Raw genomic sequence first — 17,307 nt, 5'->3', positions numbered from 1 at the left:
ACACCCGGGCTGGCTCACCCCCATGGAAGGCACACACTCATGCAGGCACACCAGGGGGTTGGCTCACACCTAAGCAGGCTCCCCTCCAGGGGAAGGCTCACCCCCAAGACAGGGCACACCTGGCCTGGCTCACCCCTTCTCCTACCCAGATGGGCCCTGGAAGCAAGACCAGGAAGGGGTCCAGGAGACACAGCCCCCCAGATAGCTGACCTCTTCATCCAAGATGCCACCTCTAGGACAGCCCTCAGCTAGGGTACGCACTAGCCACTGGCCATGTGTGCCACTTTACAGAATTAAATGAAGGTAAAAATCCAGATTTTGGGTTGTACCAGTCCTCTGTCAAATGCTCAGTAGTCATACATGGCTGCCAGCCACTGCTCTGAACAGCACAGATCTAGAACATTCCACCATCACAGAAAATTCCCCTGGACGATGCAAACCTGCATGGCGCTGCCCCCTCTCCAGTGCCCCATGGAACCCTCTTAAGCAGCTCAGGTGGAGCTGGAGGCCCAGGGTGGGTCCCAACCAGGGCCAGGGCTGCATCCCAGGCTTGGGAAGCTTGTAGAGGTCAAAGTCCTAGGAGGGCTAAGGTCACCAGGGGACAAGGGAGGAAGATGCCAGAGGCCAAAGGCAAAGGAGCTTCTGTAATAGGGCAAATGGTGCCAAGGGCCCAGGGTCAGGCTCAGAGAGACAAAAGCCAGACTGGGTGGTGGCTGCTGGCCCCATAGGGGGAGGGGGGAGGGCTTCAGGAGCACTGGCTCTCACTGTCCTCACTGCAGCCGGCGAGAATGGGCCCATCCCACTGAGCCGACTGCTCACACGCAAGCCCGCACTCACACACTTGCACACAGCCACGCACACCCAAAGACACTCATGAATCCACAGGCATGGGCACACACACGTATTCACCTCCCACGCCTAAGGCAGGTCCCACAGGTTGGAGCAGAGGACATGCCCACACCCTGGGCGGGGAGGCATCAGATGCCCCCGAGATGGGTGAGTCAGGAAGGCGCACCCGCCGAGGGGCTGGCCTCAGCTCGGAGGCAGTGAACCCAGGGGGGCCTCTCTCCTCACCCGGGCAAACCTGTCCCTGGGGGCCAGCCTCCCGTGGCCCCACAGCCCCCAGCCCTCCCTGGCTGGGCCCCTAGTGCCCTTGCTCCCTTCCCTGGGGCGCCCGCCACGCCCCATCCTCCCGAACCCACCAGTTGCTCTTCCACGTGTGGCGCACGTCTGAGTCGTGTATCTGGTGCTGGTCAGCCTGCTCGTCTAGGAAATCGAACATGTACTTAATGGCCAACGGCAGGGCTGAGCCCCGGTGCGCCGTGCTGAAGATGGTCTCGAACAAATCATCCACAAACTTCTGCAGCGTACCCTGCAGGCAGGCGAGGGCAGAGGTCCAGGGGGGCCGCCAGGTTGCCCCCCTCGCCTCCCGGGTGGCCTGGGCAGCTGGTTGCCACAGGATAAGGGTGAGGATGAGGGGTTTGCTCTGAGCTCTGCTTTCTGAGGCCCAGGCCTGGCCGTCCCCCGCCCCCCACATGCCCACCACCTGCCCACCAGGGCCTACTTTGGTGGCCAGCAGCCGCGTCAGATAGATCTCGGAGACCATCTTGCTGCCTCGGTCGCCCTCCCGCTGGTCCAGGTGGTCATGATTCTTCACCAGGTGCCACAGCTTGGTGCCACTCTCCAGGTCGGGCGTGATCATGGGGGTGCGTGAGCGCAGGCTGTCAGGGCTGCTGGCTGTGCGCAGCATGCTCTCTGTGGGCACCCTGCTCGTCAGTGGGGGGCCCTCCACACCTAGCACCCAGTGCCTACCCTGGTGCTGGCCAGGTGGCCTTGGCAGCTCCCGTCTGAGGCTGTTTCCTCATCTGAAAACTGGAATCAACAGCCCCGCCACCCTGGGTTGTTGGGGACAGACAAACATCAGGGAGATGGCAGAAAGGACTACTACATAATGTCTGGGGAAAAGGAGCCTCCACATTTGGGGGAAAAGCCATTTCCAAGTGACAAGCCACGAAGAAGCCCCCTCCCAGCCTGCAGCAGGGAGCACCGGGGAGGCGTCCCATCCAGGCCTGTGGGCCCTGCCGTTCCCATCTAGCCCCTCACCGTATCTGCTGAGAGACTTGGTGAAGGTGGATGAGTTGGAGATGTTGTAGGCGGACGTCTGCTTGGGCACCAGGGCCACCGAGGACCCGTCCGTCACCTGCAGGCAGAGGGCCAGGAGATGTGTGACCCATCATGAGGGGCCCAAAGGACACCCCCTCCTGGTCTGAGCCTGGAGGCCAGTCATCTCACCACTCTGAGCCTCAGTGTCCCCAGCAGTGCCCCTGCAGGGCTGTGTGGGGCCCCTGTATCCTCTTCTCCTTGAGATCCGCTGCCCAGAGCCCACGGGGCCTGGACACTGGCATTGCCCTGGGGCCCCAAGAGGAGAGGCCCAAGCTGTGGCCGGAGGGTCAGGAAGTCTGGGGGTTACCTGGTAGTGAGCCAGCGTGTTCAGCCTCTTCCAGTCGTTGTCGATCTTGGTGGTAACATCCTCATCCTGCAGAATGATGCGCGCCATGCGGCCCTGGCGCCACTCTAGGGGGAAGGGGAGTGCTGGAGGGGCAGGCCACCCGGGCAGGTGCCACCCACCCACCGCTCCCTCCCCCTGATCCTGGCCTCTCATAGCAGGAGGGAAAGGACAGGCCCCAAGGGAGCAGGGCATCCTGTGGACACTTAGTGAGAGGCCTGGAACAGCAGGATAAAGGAGAGACAGGGCTCCTCTCCTCCTCGAAGCTCCCATCCTGGCTCTGAGCAGGACGCATGCACCCCTGCAGGTAAGCCCAGTGTCCCTGCTGCTGCCCACACCCCCTTGGGCAGCCCTCCACCTGTTGCAGCTGCTCCACCGGGGGCAGCCCGGCCCTCCCGCAGTATGCCCTGCCTTCCAGAGCTCTAGGCCCTCCTCCTCAGGCTGGCATTTGAGGCCAGCATGGTGCCCCACCCCGGCTTCTCCAGCCCAGCTACCACACGAGCCCCGGGCCCTATACCTCCCCCGCCTGCTCGGGCCCTTCTAGCTCTGCAGCCGCCCCTACCTGTCTGGCTCATGAGCCAGAGTGGCCCCCTGCCCCAGCTCCGATAAGCCTACCCCCTCCTCAGTGCCCGGGCACTCACCACCTGCCTGTCCCCTGAAGGGCAGCAGCCTCTGAGTGGACTTGCTGCTTCTTCCCCTCACCCTGGCCGGGAGCAGCTTTCCAGAGCCCAGCCCAGACCACATCCCTTCCCACAGACCCCCCCACGGCCTGCAGCACCCCCAGACCAGCACCGTGTCCAGCTCGCTGCCTGTGGCCTCAGGCCCCTGGCACACGCAGCCCACTTCCCCGAGCGGTCAGGCTCACCAAGGTCCATGTCCCCAGCCTTTGGCCGCTGGGAGTAGGGCACACCCTTGTACACGGCATCCAGCAGCTTCTCCTTAACCTGCGTCACTGTGTCACAGTTCAGCCCCTTCACTGGCACCTCGGGTGCATTCTCGTTCTCGGGGTTCACACAGTTCAGCGTCTGCAGGCAGGGCAGGGTGTGGCGTCAAGCCCCACCCCTCCGGGCACGTGCTGTGCAGGGGTGCATGGAGAGGGCGGGGCTGCACAGGACCGCTGGGCTCGCGCTCACCAGTGTCTTATAGTCGATCTGCTGCCGGATGAGCTTGTCCTCACTCAGGGAGTAGCGGGCCTCGCCTGTGATGGCGTCGATGGGGCCCTTCTCCATCTGCTGCTTGATGGCGCAGTAGAGCATGAAAAGGGGCTCCCCCGCGCACTCCTGCAGCAGGCAGGTGGGCGTCAGCTGTGTCCAGGACACCCAGGGGCTGCCGCCTCCACCCTCCGCAACCCGCTTCTGGTGCAGCCGTGTGCACGTTTCCCACAACGAGAGAGAAGCAACTTTTCCAAATTCTTTTTAGCAAACAAGCAGAACCCTGGTTCCAGAGCCCCAAGAAGACGGTGCAAGAAAATAAATAGGTTAAACAACAGACCAGCTGCCCGTGAACTTCGAAGTGAAAATCCTAGTGTGGCCTCAACCAAGAGGAGCACACAGAGAAAAACGCCATGTGGCCAAGCCGGGTTTATGCCAAATAAGACCAAGGCCGGGGGACTCCTCCCTGAAGCCTCCCCCAGGTCAGGCCTCAGCGGGCCCACCACCCCAGCCCCCAGCCCTCTGCCTGTGCTCCAGCACCCCACTCTCCAGAGTCTGACCTGAGCAGCCAGCATGGCACCCAGGCTCCCTGGCCCACCCCACGGCCCGAGGCACGGCGGACCCAGTGCCGCACAGCACTGTGTCTGACGGTGATGGGCTGGATGTCAGAGGCCCACCTAGCTGGGACCCAGCCCTGCAGGCAGAGGACCGCCCCTCCTTCCATCACCTGAGAGCACAAGGCCAATGCAACCATGGGTGCAGACACACTGACCCGGAGCAGCGACTCTCCAGCACCGTGGGACACAGGAGTCCATGGCCAAGACAATGTGAGGTGGGCCCCTGGCACTCAGCAAATCTGCTTTGCCCCTGCCTCTGACCACTTGCCCTCTGGCTCCCCACACTACAGCCACCAAGGCCATCTCCTACTCCTCCACCAACCAAGCGTGTCCCCACCTCAGGGCCTTTGCACCTGCTTGTCCCTACAACCAGAAATTTCTCCCTCAGGTCCCAACTGTGGATAGAAACAGCCCAGGCCAGTCTCTGGTATCCCCCCTCACAGCGGGTATGGGCAGGTAGTCCCAGCATGGCCACCTCCCCCCTCGTGGCCCTGGGCCATCTCCTCCTGCCCAGCATGTTCCCTCATGTGCATGGTGAGGGGTAAACAAGAATTGGAAGGAGGAGTGCTCTGAGTAAATGCGGCCTCCCTCTCCCTCTCCCTCTGCTCACTACCCCCCATGTCACCACCCTTCACAAAGCAGACCCCATCCGAGAGCCCAAAGCACAACCCTCAGACAGCACCATACCCACACAGCCTGTCCACCTGCCGTGCCCTGTTGCGCTCACACCGCACACACACCCAACCCAGGTTCTCAGACCAGGCATCAAAATGAGTCCTCCTTCTCTGGGTGTGCAGAATCAGGGCCAGACAGGGAGGAACAGAGACAGGGCTTGACACCAGTCCTTGCTTTCCTTGGCTTATGGAACACCATTTTATGAGCACGTACGTGCCCCCTGCACGGTCTGCACAGAATTACATATCCACAAGAAAGGCTCGAGTCTGTCACTGGCCCCCAGTTTTGTGCAATGATAATGTTGTTTACGGGGCATTTGTCATGTGCCCAGGATTCTGAGACTCTGCCACTGCTCCCTCCCGCTGTGGCCCCCACCGGGCCAGCCCCGCCCGGCTCCCCCAGGACCCCTCGCTGGAGCTTGCACACACCTCAGGGGCCTGTTTCCCTCGGGCTGGCTAACGCCTTCCCTTCCTTCACACCTTTGCTCAAGTCCCTCTTTCCCTTGACTCCCTGCCTCTTCTCACCTGCCCTTGCATCCCAGCATCCCATCCACGCCTCTCTGCCCAGTCAGGGTGAGACTCTGCCCTAGGCACCTCCAAGAGTCCACCACTATCCCCAACTCAGTGAGGACTCCGGCAACTAAGGTCCATGACCAAGAAGCAACCACAGTAAAACTGAGCCCCAGGCCACCTGCGCCAGCCCCGACCCGTGGCCACTGGGCTCCACTGCCTATGACCTTGGCCATCTGTAGGGCATTAACCAGATGCCAGAGACCAGGTGGGAGCACACTCGAACCATACACACCGGGTTATGCTGCCCACCCCCCCAAGCTGGACTGCGGGCTTATCTGCCAAGCCTTTAGATCTTAAGGGAAGCAGACGTTTGGGTCTGAATGATCTCATTTCTAAAGGGCAAATAACCAGTCTCACTACTTACACCCTCCAAAAAATCCACCTGGACCCGTATCTAACGTCCACTCTATTCTGAGGCTGGCCATGGGTCTCCAGGGCTCATCTTCTGAGGGTGGGGGCCTGTCCAGACAATAGAGGAGGCCCAGGCGGCCACCATCTCCCCACAACAGGGGCCAACAGGAGCCCCCGAGAGCCTCCCCAGGCTGGCCAGCACTGGGTGCTGGACACAGAGAAGTCCCTGCCCAGATGTCTCCTCCATCCCTGGCTCTGGGCCATGGGCTCAGCTACTGAGACGTGGGCCTGGGTCCAAACTCCAGCTTAGCCAGATGCTCACTGCAGCGCTGGGGTGTCCACCCCTGCCTCGGGGCTGGGTGAGGCATGGTCACCTCCAGGAAGAGGAAGAGGAAAGAGGTTAACGGGACACATGTCCTAGGGGAGTTCCTGCTGAGATCCAGTCCCCAGCCGAGCCCCTCTGGGCTGAGACCCGCCCCCCCACCTGCCTGTGCCTCTCTCTTCTTCTATTTCCCTTGAGCCCATCCACCTGCCTGATACCCCACCTCCGATGTTCCCTCCTCCTCAGCAGCCACCTACCTTCAGGAATTTATACAAAAGGAAGGTGAACCAGTTGGTCAGCATCTTCTCCGCCACTGACTCGGTCCTGGGGGCACGACACAAGGGGAGTGGCTTGACTCCACCGCCATGCCTGCCCACTGTGCCCACCCCACTCCCACCTGGGGCGCTGAAGGTCAGGCCCTGCAAGGCACCGCAGGCATCAGGCGGCTGGGGGCTGCCATGGAGACCCCAGCCCTTGGCCCCAGAGCCAGGCCTCGGAGCAGGGCAACTCTGGCTTGGCATCAATGGGCGCCGGGTGCGGCATGCCCTGGGGTGGGGGCCCTCGTGCCCGATGTGCCAGCTAGGGTCTGCAGGTCGGAAGTCCAGGCTCACCGCCGCAGCAGCAGCTTGGGGTGGTTCTTGCTCTCTAGGTTCTTCTCGATGAGGTCAGACAGCAGCTGCTTGAGCACCCCCGTAGCATACTCCATCTCGCCCTGCAGCGCCGTCATGATGAGCGAGGCCACATTCCCACGGTCTCGCATGGAGAAGCTGCGCTGGGCCTCCAGCGTGCGGATGAAAGTCAGCAGGAAGTGCTTCTTGGTGAGCAGCTGCCCAAACAGCGTCAGTGACTTCTCCACGTTGGCCTGCACCTGGGGGAGGGGCAGCCCACAGGCGCGCTCAGACCCAGAGGGGCACCCAGCCCCCACATGAGAGGCAGGAGGGGAAGGCTGAGGGCAGGGCCAGAGAGGAGGCCTCGAAGGCAGGGGACATGTTGCCCTAATAGGTCCCTGGGCCTCAACTGTCCTTGGTAGAACGGATGTGTCCAGGGGCTACTTGAGAAGCCCACCATAGGCAGGGATGGGGCAGACCAGTGTCATTGGGAGGTACAGAACAAGGGCCACCCTCTTTGCAGCCAGACCCTGGGACCGCCACCTCCTGAAGCCTTACTCTGGTAGCTAGAAGGAAGCCAAACTCAATGCCCCATCTGCTGGGCACCAGCACAGAACATCCATGGTCTCACTCTGCACTCACAACAGAAATCACCTTCCCCACTCCACAGAGAACAATAAAGTATCCCCCCTCACAGCGGGTATGGTCAGGTAGTCCCAGCGTGGCACCTCCCTCCTCGTGGCCCTGGGCCATCTCCTCCTGCCCAGCATGTTCCCTCATGTGCACGGTGAGGGGGCAAACAAGAATCGGAAGGAGGAGTGCTCTGAGTAAATGTGGCCTCCCGCTCCCTCTGCTTACTACCACATGACATGGAAGTGGGGAGAAGTAGAATGCAGGCATGGCTGGCTCCAGGGCCCCTACTCTCTCTCTTATGCACACCAAGGCTTGGCAAAACAAGAGATTCCCCACCAGGCCATGCCAGAGGCTGCCAGTTCCACTGCTCCCAGCCCAGGCAGACAAGTGACAAGACCCAAGAAGAACACAGTCACAATTAAGAGAGCAGTCAGATGGGCATAGCAGATGGCCACATCAGGAAAGAGATGTGATAAAGCATGTGGAGCCCTTGACGTGGTAGCCATCCCCAGGATGAGGAGCTGATGAGCAGCCCAAGGCAGCCGTGGGCCTGAGCCAGAGTGATAGGAAGGCCCATTCCAGCAGAACTCAAGAGGGACTGTCCCACTGAGAGAGCTGCAACAAGGAGGGGGCTCCCCCACATCCAAAGTGTGCAGAGATGGGATGCCCTCAGCTGGACGGCATGAACGAGCTGACTTGCTGAGCCCCTGCCTGTTTCTAGCTGGGCACTGGGCTCCTGGCCTGCCGCTGGGGGCTCCTAGAGGACTTCAGGGCCAGCCCTCTTCCTCTCAGCAAGCTCATGCCAATAGCCTGAGGACGGCCAACACCTCCACAAAGCCAAAGCCCAGCTCCATGAGGGCCACCATGCTGCATCAGCCACACACTCACCCCAAACAGCCATGCAAACTCCAGCTGAGCCCCACACCTCCCAGTCTGCACGACAGTAGCCCCCTGCCCGGTGAGGCTCAGCATCCAGAGCCAGCCAGGAGACAGGCCAGGTGAACGTGCACAGGCAGTACACGATGCACATGGGGCCTCAGGAAAATAGAGGCAGGCCCCAATGAATCCAGGCTCCAGCCCAGGTGGCTGGCTGGGATGAAGCCCAGCCCTGACCCCAGGCCCCCACCAGGCCCATCTCCCTGCCACTGCAGAAGCACTACAGGGAGCCGAGGGCCCTGCCGCCCAGGGCCCCTCCCAACACGTCTGGGCCATCCCCCAGGGGCCTCAGGCTGCCCGACAGTAACCAGGAGCCCCAGCAGTGGGCAGAGGTCCCAGTGAGCCCCAGCCGACAGCCCACCTCCATCTCCTTGAGCACCGGATGGTCCTCGATCCCGGGGAAGAGCACCCGCATGGCGTATGTCCGGTAGTCGAGGAATGGGATGCCGGCACCATCCAGGTCATTGGTCAGCTCGTGGATGTCCGTCTGCAGCTCCGCAAAGGCTGCAGCCAGACGAAGTGTCAAGACAGGTGCCCCCCCAGCCCCCAGGCCCAGCACCCCCAGCCCTCCCACCCTCAGGGCCAGGCTCCAACTCTGGCTCTGCAGCTTGCTGGCTGGGTAACCTTAAGGAAACCGCTCAGTTCTCCCAGTGCTAACACATGGACAAAAACTCTGTCCCTCTGATGTGTCCCAGGATGCACCAGACAACAGCAAAGAGGGTTCTGCGCCCGAGGCCGGGCTGAGAGGGGCTTCCTGCATCTAACGCTGGCACCGGGGGGCAAGGAAACTATGGGTGCCGGCTCCCTCCACCACCCTGGGGCACACACTGCCCGCCCGGGCTCCCCTGTGACAACCACCACACGCAGAGCTCAGACCAGCGGGCCCTCTCCACTGCCCACCCTGCTCAGGGCAGCTCTGCTTCTTTCGGAAACAAAGCCAGGCAGGGAAGGGGTAGGCCTCAACGGAACATTCCAGAGCTGGGAGGTGTCCGCCCTGCAGCGGCCCGAGGGAGGCACTATGTGATCAAGAGCCAGAGGAACGCGAGGCGGGCTCTGGGGGATGGCTGGCAGGTTTAATTAAGAGCAGGGGCCTTCGCCTCCTGGGCACCGCTGCCAGGCGTCTGGTTATCGCCGCCTGGCCAGCCCCGCAGCACCCGCCGGCCTCTGCCCCCCACGCTGCGCTGGCAGGTAAAGGCACCCTGTGTGCTGGCCGCGGCACACGGCTGTCCTCATCCCGAGGTTCTCCCTGCCCACGGAGCTCCCCATCTAGGCCACCTGACTCCCACCCAAGCCTCACACACCCGCCTGTGTCCCATGGGGTGGGTGGGTCAGTCCAGGACCTTTCAGTTCTCAGACAGGCAAGGGTCCTGACTAAACGGGACACTGTAGTCCCGGTGGAGTCACCAACAGCCCAACGCCCGGCCTGCTGCAGGCACAAGGCCCCCATGCAGCAGTCATCCCCAGGGCCTCACACCCCGCCTCCCCCTCAGCTCCCTTTCCTCATGCCCCAAACAGGAACACTCCCATCACCTGCTCCCAGAGCTGTGGCCAGCATTCGCAAAACGTCTGAGGTTGCTCTTGGCACCTAAGACAGGTCCTTCACCTGTCAATTACCACTAGTGTGGCTCCGTCCACCCCTTGCGACCGCCCCCATTTCCCCGATGAGGCCGTAAGCCGGGGGCCATGAGGAGACAGGGGCCATCCCAGGCTGGCCCCGTGCCCTGGTCACCCAGCCCTGCGGTACCACCTCACACCAGCCAGAGAAGTTAACCAGGTCTGAGGATGGCCATCACAGGCCAAGGCTGCTCTGCCGCCTAGAGCCTGCAGCACACACGGCAGCCGAACCCACCCCCTCAGGGGGCCAGCGTGCAGCCCAGGGCCTCCATCCTAGGCCACCAGGGCTCCACGCGGGCCCTGACCTGTGCACCCACCTCTCCGCTGCCCACCCTGCAGCAGTACCCTTGGCGCCTGGGTAGGTTGGGCAGTATCTGCTCTGCCGGGGATGAGCCTGGACCTTGCGCACACTGGCCTCTCTGGGACACGAGGGACAGAGACGGGGTGGCCTCTGTTCCAACTTGGGGCCCACCTCCCTCACCCTTCCTGCAGACACCCGAGCCCACTGCTCACATTTTTCTGACATCTGTGGCCCCTGCCTGTCAGAACCCAACCCATTCTCTGGGGTACCCCCCTCCTGCCCTTGGGGTCTGCCCACTCTCACTCGGGGGCTTCCAGGGGAGCAGGCTTCAGGGAAGGGGGCACATGACCAGGCGTGGCATCAGGAGTTGGGCAGGGCTGGGCTCAGCGGGAAAGCTGAGCTTGCCCCCTGTGCTGGTCCTGGCACCACAGGGAGGGATCACTGAAGACGCAGCTGAGGGTCTGGCCCGGCCATGCTGGAAGCCAGCTGTGCCCCAGACTTTCCCTGCACAAAAGCCCACACGACGTCTCCCTAATGACCTGAGCTGATTTCCTCCACTCACACAGCAAGATCCTAAGGGACACAAGCCCGTCTTAGGAGGCTGGGCTGTGGCCTCATTCCTGAGACAGCCCCTCGAAGACAAAGACCAGTACCAGCCAAGGTCTGTACGTACTCAGGGCCTAAAGAAAGGGCCCCTGCTCCTTGGTGCCATGCCTGGCCCTGGGGACGGAATCACCGCGCCCATCCTACAGATGAGGAATCTGAGACACAAGAAGGTCGTGTGCCCGTCCAAGGTCCTGCAGCCAAGCAGGGTCACAGACGCAAGCTCTCTGGCTCCAGAGTCTGTGTCTCAAGTAACATCCACAGAGGCTGTGCTCGCCCAGGGTCCAGCTGCAGGCCTTGGTTAGGGCCTCGCCCGTCTGCCCGAGCCTGAGCATGGCACAGCAAAGGCGTCAGGAAGGTGGAACACTGAGCAGAATCGTGGGGAGGACAAGACCTGGCTCACACGTGGCGACAGCCAAGTAAGCCCCGCTCCCTGTGCTCCCCACTCCCCCACACAGTGTGCCTGCAGCTCTGACGACGCACCTTCCTTGCACTCCAGGGCCACGCGGGACTCCAGGTTGTCCATTTGCAGCTGCAGCCGCTTGAGCGTGCGGTCGGCGTCCCGAGACTTGCGCTTGTAGGCAATGAGCACGGCTACGATGACCAGTAGCAGGAGGCCTCCGCCCCCGCCAATGCCGACGATGGCGGGCAGGGTCAGTAAGCTGTCTGAATACACCTGCAGCATCCCTGGCGAGAATTCGAAGCCGCCAGCCCGGACCTGTGGGTGGGGGTGCAGGCCAATCAGGAGGCCCCTTGCCCACTGGGAGCTCTGGAGGACCCTGGTACCATGCCCCTTGAGAATCCCACAGCACCTGCCTGCCCCTGGCCTGGAGTGGGCAGAGGGTGGGGATGTGGGGACTCAGCAGGTGCCAGGCCCACCAGGGGGCACCAGGGCCGGGTGAGGGCTGAGCTCGGCTCCCTCTGGGCCAGAGGCAAGTCTAGGGCTCAGCCACAGAGTTGGGATTGCCCTGGGTGGGGTAGGGTCAGTGGGTCAAAGGCAGGTGGGGCCAAGGAGACCAGAGCTGGGGCCAGAACATGGATGGGTGGACCATGGACGCACCGTGACCTTGTGCTGCCCTGTGAGGTTGGGTGACTCGCAGAGCAGCTGGGTCTCCGACACAGTGAGGGCGCAGGGTGTGGAGCCGATGAGCACCGTGTAGTTGAGCCGCGAGTTGCCAGGCGCAGGTGGCAGGAGGTTCCGGCCCTGTGGGGGTGGGGTGAGCCAGAGAGTCCGACTGCCCCACAAGCCCCCCATCCTGTGCCCCTACCCAGATCACAATGGCCCACCTTGAGGATGAGCGGGGAGCTGGGCTTCAGCTCCAAGAGGCCCGTGGGGCTGAGCGGCTCCAGCACAGGGTCCGGGTAATAGAGGAAAGAGGAGGCGTTGAGCACCAGCAGGGCACGCACGTCATCCATGACGAAGCCCAGCTCATCTGGCCGCTCCCCCAGCTCTGGCGGGCTGCGCGTAGGGTTGTCCACCGACGGGGCCCGGCACACCATTGTGGTGTCGTTGTACACCAGGCAGCTCTGGGGATGTAGGTGTGGATGCTGGGCCGGCTTCTCCCCACATGGAGTCATGCCCCAACACATGGGGGCCCCCACCTTCCTTCCACATCCCCCCTGCAGTGGCACAAGCTGCTGGGGGTCCCACAAGGACTCACGTTCTCCCTCTCGACACCTCCATACTTGGCCCTGATGCGGGGTTCGCGGACGGTGGCCAGGTTGGTGCCCGTGACCGTTAGGAGGGTCCCTCCGCTAGAAGATGGGGTAGGAGGTCATGGGGGGAAGCTCTGCCCGAGCCCAGCACACAGGTTGGGCCAGACATGCCAGTCGGTCCCCCCAAAGACAGCTGACAGGTTAAAATCCCCACGCACCGGACCTTTAATGGCACCAACCACGTCTCAAGGTGGACACGGTCCATCGTCCTGAGAGCCGTGGCTCTGGGCACCTTAACTGTGTTCCTTTGATCTTCCTGAGGAGCTCAGCATCCCAGAGTTTAGAGGGCAATCTGTTTCCGTGATTGACACGCAAACCGGGTTGTTGCATCCAGGGCACGGTAGCGCTCTGGATCTTCTTCATACACCCATTCAGATTCTACTCCCAACCCCTGCCCAATGTTGAGAAGCAGAAAGAGAGGCGGGTGCAGGAGCGCCACCCTCGGCAGGACAGATGGGGTCGCTGGGGCTCAGGGCAGGCTGGAGGGGGCACCCACCTGTTGATGCTCCACTCGGGGTCGATCTTCAGGATGGTGGGGTCCTCCGTATAGTTGTACTTCACCTCCGGGTTGGTGAGCTGAGCACGATTGATGTTGATGACGATGGGGGCGCTGCCAGGGCTCTGCCCAGGGGGTGTCAGACACCGGATCTCTCTGGAATTCCTCCTTGAGAGGCCAGGGGGGACAGTGAGGACACAGGTGGTAGGGCTCGCTTACAAGGTGGGCTATGCGTCTAGGCTCCATCACAGACAGGTGTGTGGGCCAGTTACTGGACCTCCCCAGGCCTCACCTGCCCACCTGTGTGTCTCCCAGCGGGCCACGCTAGCACCAACTCTCACTAAGGCGAGTGAGGCGCACGCTCTCCTTCCCCCTCCCCGCTTCTGTCTCCTGATCTGAAAACGGAGCCAACCCAAGCCTGGGCCATGACGAGGCAGAATGAAGTGGCCAGGGTGGAGAAGGCACTTGGTCACCCCCAGCGAGCAGCAGCCAGCCACTGCCTGCACCTGGGTCCCTGTCCCCTCAGCTCCTTCAGCACAGCGGAGGCTCCCCAGCCGCCAGGCCCGCTCCTGCAGCAAGGCTGCAAACACCAATAATTAGTCTGATAGCGGATAATTACCGCAGGAAAATATTTAAAGGGCCGTTCCATTATCATCCCTAATCTAAAATTATCCACTTCAAGCCTCAGGGCTTTTGTCAAGATTTCTTTTTTCTCTCTTAAGATTTTTTTTTTTAAATACTTGTGTTCCCAAGGGATCTCCCTCACACCAAAACAGGGCAGTTGTGCCCGCCCCTCAGGTCCAGGCCCTGCCCACCCACCAACCCTGCCTGCCCTGCCCTGCCTGCTCTAGGAGGTAGCCTGTCTCCATGGTAACACTCTCCCCCTCTGGTTTCCATAGTGATCACCCCAGCCGGGCTCTCCACAACCCCCTCCTTGTTTCCTGGGCAACGGGAGGGGGCATGCAGCCATGTGAACCAACCACCACCCAGGGAAGGCAGGCCCTGCCCTGGCCCCCCACTCCCCATCTGCACCCCATACCAGGAGAAGGAGCAGGGCCGGCCACCAACAGACACAGCCACGTCGCTGCCTGCATTCAGGTGGCTGCCCTCGATGCCAATCCAGGTGCCACCCGAAAGGGGTCCTCGCGCAGGGCTCACCCGGTAGAAGGTTGGCGTCTATGGGGGAAAGGGGCTTGCTTGAGCGGCAGGGAAGGCCTGCCCTTCAGGCCAAAGGCCTACTTGCACCTCCAGCCGGGCCCCAGGCCCTGTGTGCACACGGGCTCTCATACGCAGCCCACAGGCAGGGCCCAAAGTGTGCAGGAGGGACCTGGAGTTGGGCCTGGAGACAAGGAGGGGAGGGGAGACCAGAACAGAGGTGTTGCAGGATGAGGGGACCCACGGAGGACCAGCAGCTCAATCCAGTCCCTGCACAGCTCCCCCTTAGCCACCGGGGGGGGAGGGGGGCTTACCACGAAAGTGAAGCGCTTGGGTGACAAGGCCCGGTAGTGGGGGGAACAGTCTCGCACGCACACCTCCACCAGGGCATCGTGAGCCCGCACTGTGCTGGCATCCCCAATCTCACAGACGATCCTGCGGGGTGCCAAGGGGCCTCAGCGGGCTGCGGGGTCCAGCCCGGGGGGTCGGGGCGCCCCTGCCCGCCCGCACGGCCCGGGCTGCACTCACTGCTCGGCACTGATGTACTCGCTCTCCACGGGGCTGCACAGCACCTTGCCCACACGCACGCCCAGCCGCACGTCCTCAAAGCGCAGGCCCAGGTTCTCGCCTGTGATGGTGAGCCGCGTGCCCCCCTGCCGTGGGCCCGTCTCAGGGAACAGCTGCGGAGAGGCCAGGGCTGGGACACCCGTGCAGTCCGCCGCGGGCTGAGCCGGGCAAGGAGTGGGAGGCGGCCAGGGGCAGGGGGGCTGGGGGGGCTGCCTACCTTAAGGATCTTGGGGTCGGTGCAGCGGCTGGTGCCGTGGCGGGCATGCATCCAGGCGGCGGGCGAGTCGGCGGGGCAGTGGGGGCGCAGGGAGCAGCGGCGCTCGGCCACGCACCAGCCGCACTCAAAGCGTGGGTCGGCCTTGAGGCAGAGGCCGCAGCTCTCCCGCAGGGCAGGGCACTTGTACAGGTGGGCTGTGAGGAGGGGCGCGGTCAGCTCAGCCCACCCTCGGCTCCCCCTGCCCCCACAAACCCCAGGCACCCTGCCCAGCTCACCCTGGATGTTCTGAGGGTTGTCGATGACGAAGTTGCCGTTCCATACCACCGACAGGTTCACGGGCAGGTCGCTGACATCATTGCCCTCGTAGGAATACTGTGGGCAGTGGGCGGGCGGATGGTCACATGCACAGCCTAGACTTGGGGGTTGCAGGCCACTGCCCAGGGCAGTGGGTCAGGGCCCGCCTGCCCCTCCTGGCTACCTCTGGGACTGGCCCCTGGGAGCGGGCTCGGCAGGACAGAGTCCAGGGGCTCTGCCTGTCCAAAATGGCATTTCCAATCTGGAGCCGGAAATCCCACAGAGCCACCCACCTGCCAGCCAGCCGAGATGGCTAAGCTGTCACACCCAGTTCTGCCTTGGTCTACCACCCCCCAAACACACATACACACCACATACACACACACACACACACACACACCACACACCACACATACCACACACACAGGGCTTCCTTTCTGGTGGCCAGAATCCCTGCTCTCCAGCCAAGCCTGTCCCCAGCAGTCCCATGAGGCACACCCTCCAGGGTGACCCCCCACCTCCCCCTGTAGTCCGCCCCACCAGGGAACCAAAACTTCCCAACCGGCCCCCTCGGCTATTTCTCAGGGATTCTCTAGGAACCTGTTTCTTTGTCTGCTGAATGGATTCAGTAATCCCAACACCAGGACTGCCCTGAGGTGTAAGACGCGTGCCCCTGAGCCCTGGGCTCAGGCTGCAGGAAGCAGCATCAGGGAAAGCTCTGCCCTCCCACCCCCCAGGCTGGGCTGGGCTCGGGGATCATACCCCTCCCCCGGGGAGCCCAGGCCCAGCACTCCCAGCTGTGTCCCACTTTCGGCAGCTGAGGACCTCCACTCCATCCCAGAGCAATTCATCACTATTTTATCTGCAGGAATTTAATTGGATCCTATCAAATTCCCTGGTACTCCCTTTTCCCTTTCAACAGTCACAGGAAAGACAAATGTGGGCCGGTGGGCGGGGGAAGTGCAGCATGGAGGGGACAGAGGCTCGGGGATGGCAGAGAAACAGGGAATACAGGCACAGACAGAGAGCTGGAGAGCAAGGAGAGAGTGGAAGTGGCCGGGCCGTGGGAGCCGGAGAGAGGCAGCTGGAGGGCGTGACAGATGAGGAGACAGGATGGGAAGGGCAGGACAGGCGGGAAGATGTAGGGGCCTCTCCAGCCAGGTGCAGACCACAGGGGCCTGGCCAAGTGGCTGACTTGCCCCCAGGAGGCTGCTGGGACCCCCAACCCACCCCAATGGACACACAAGGTGCTGGCCAAGGAGCCACCACCACTGGCAGGAGGCCACACCTCTGACGAGAGGCCTCTTCCCTGGGATTCTCTCCTGAGGACTCTCTTCTGGAACAGTGGGGAAACCAAGGCCTGTCAGCTGCCACAGAGCCCGCCGGGGAGAGCTCGAGGACGGTCTTAGGACCACCAGCTCGACACCACTCCCCGCACCCGCCAGCAAAGGATGTGGGTCTGCAAGATCGCCATCACTGAACTCACTGGACTTGACTAAAGGCTTTGGAACTGTTACCCTATCAGATTCCACACTCCAAACATGACTGCTCCCCGGCCCTCGGGCAACACCCCCGGCTACGGTGCACCACCCCAACCGCTGTGAACAGCTTCTGGGTCTGGCCGCCAGATGCAGAAAAGGAGCTGAGCGCCTGGGCCCTGTGGCCCTGACTTTGGCCCTCCCGGAAGCACGGGCGAGGCTGGCCCCTGGGCGTCCTGCACACCAGCCTGGCCTCCTTGCCATATCCCACCCCATCTGTCTAAGTAAGTCACCCTTTCCCCCGTCTACAATGTGCTCCTGCCAGACGTCTGGGTGGCTCTCGGCGTGTCACCCCTGCGGCCCTGTCACCCACACACCCCGGCCCGGCCAAGGGTGCCTTCTGAGCCGTCCCGGGCACACCTGCCCATGCGCTGTCTCTGTGCTAAGAGCCACGAGGGTGACCACACACGGGATGCCCAGCAACCCCCCCCCTCC

At 62.6% G+C, this 17,307-nt stretch overlaps 1 protein-coding gene across 1 annotated transcript in view; it reads right to left on the bottom strand.

Moving 5' to 3' along the window:
- Nucleotides 1–17,307, bottom strand: part of PLXNA1 (plexin A1) — a 45,091-nt gene that overhangs the window by 6,013 nt on the left and 21,771 nt on the right. The window contains exons 10-28 of the mRNA XM_034996623.1: nt 15,316–15,412; nt 15,041–15,234; nt 14,785–14,936; nt 14,571–14,691; nt 14,141–14,277; nt 13,102–13,269; nt 12,551–12,644; nt 12,177–12,416; nt 11,950–12,093; nt 11,373–11,607; nt 8,733–8,875; nt 6,806–7,062; nt 6,452–6,518; nt 3,640–3,786; nt 3,372–3,531; nt 2,471–2,574; nt 2,104–2,200; nt 1,565–1,755; nt 1,203–1,372 (exon numbers count right to left, since the gene is read on the bottom strand). Of these exons, the coding sequence (XP_034852514.1) occupies nt 1,203–1,372; nt 1,565–1,755; nt 2,104–2,200; nt 2,471–2,574; nt 3,372–3,531; nt 3,640–3,786; nt 6,452–6,518; nt 6,806–7,062; nt 8,733–8,875; nt 11,373–11,607; nt 11,950–12,093; nt 12,177–12,416; nt 12,551–12,644; nt 13,102–13,269; nt 14,141–14,277; nt 14,571–14,691; nt 14,785–14,936; nt 15,041–15,234; nt 15,316–15,412 (2,918 nt within the window). The remainder of the gene's footprint in view (nt 1–1,202; nt 1,373–1,564; nt 1,756–2,103; nt 2,201–2,470; nt 2,575–3,371; nt 3,532–3,639; nt 3,787–6,451; nt 6,519–6,805; nt 7,063–8,732; nt 8,876–11,372; nt 11,608–11,949; nt 12,094–12,176; nt 12,417–12,550; nt 12,645–13,101; nt 13,270–14,140; nt 14,278–14,570; nt 14,692–14,784; nt 14,937–15,040; nt 15,235–15,315; nt 15,413–17,307) is intronic.

The sequence above is a fragment of the Mirounga leonina genome, unplaced genomic scaffold (genome assembly GCF_011800145.1).
Source record: "Mirounga leonina isolate KUSES-001 unplaced genomic scaffold, KU_Mleo_1.0 Mir_94, whole genome shotgun sequence".
Taxonomy (NCBI): Eukaryota; Metazoa; Chordata; class Mammalia; order Carnivora; family Phocidae; genus Mirounga; species Mirounga leonina.
Note: the sequence above shows the minus strand (reverse complement) of the source record. Positions and strands in the feature narration are given on the sequence as shown.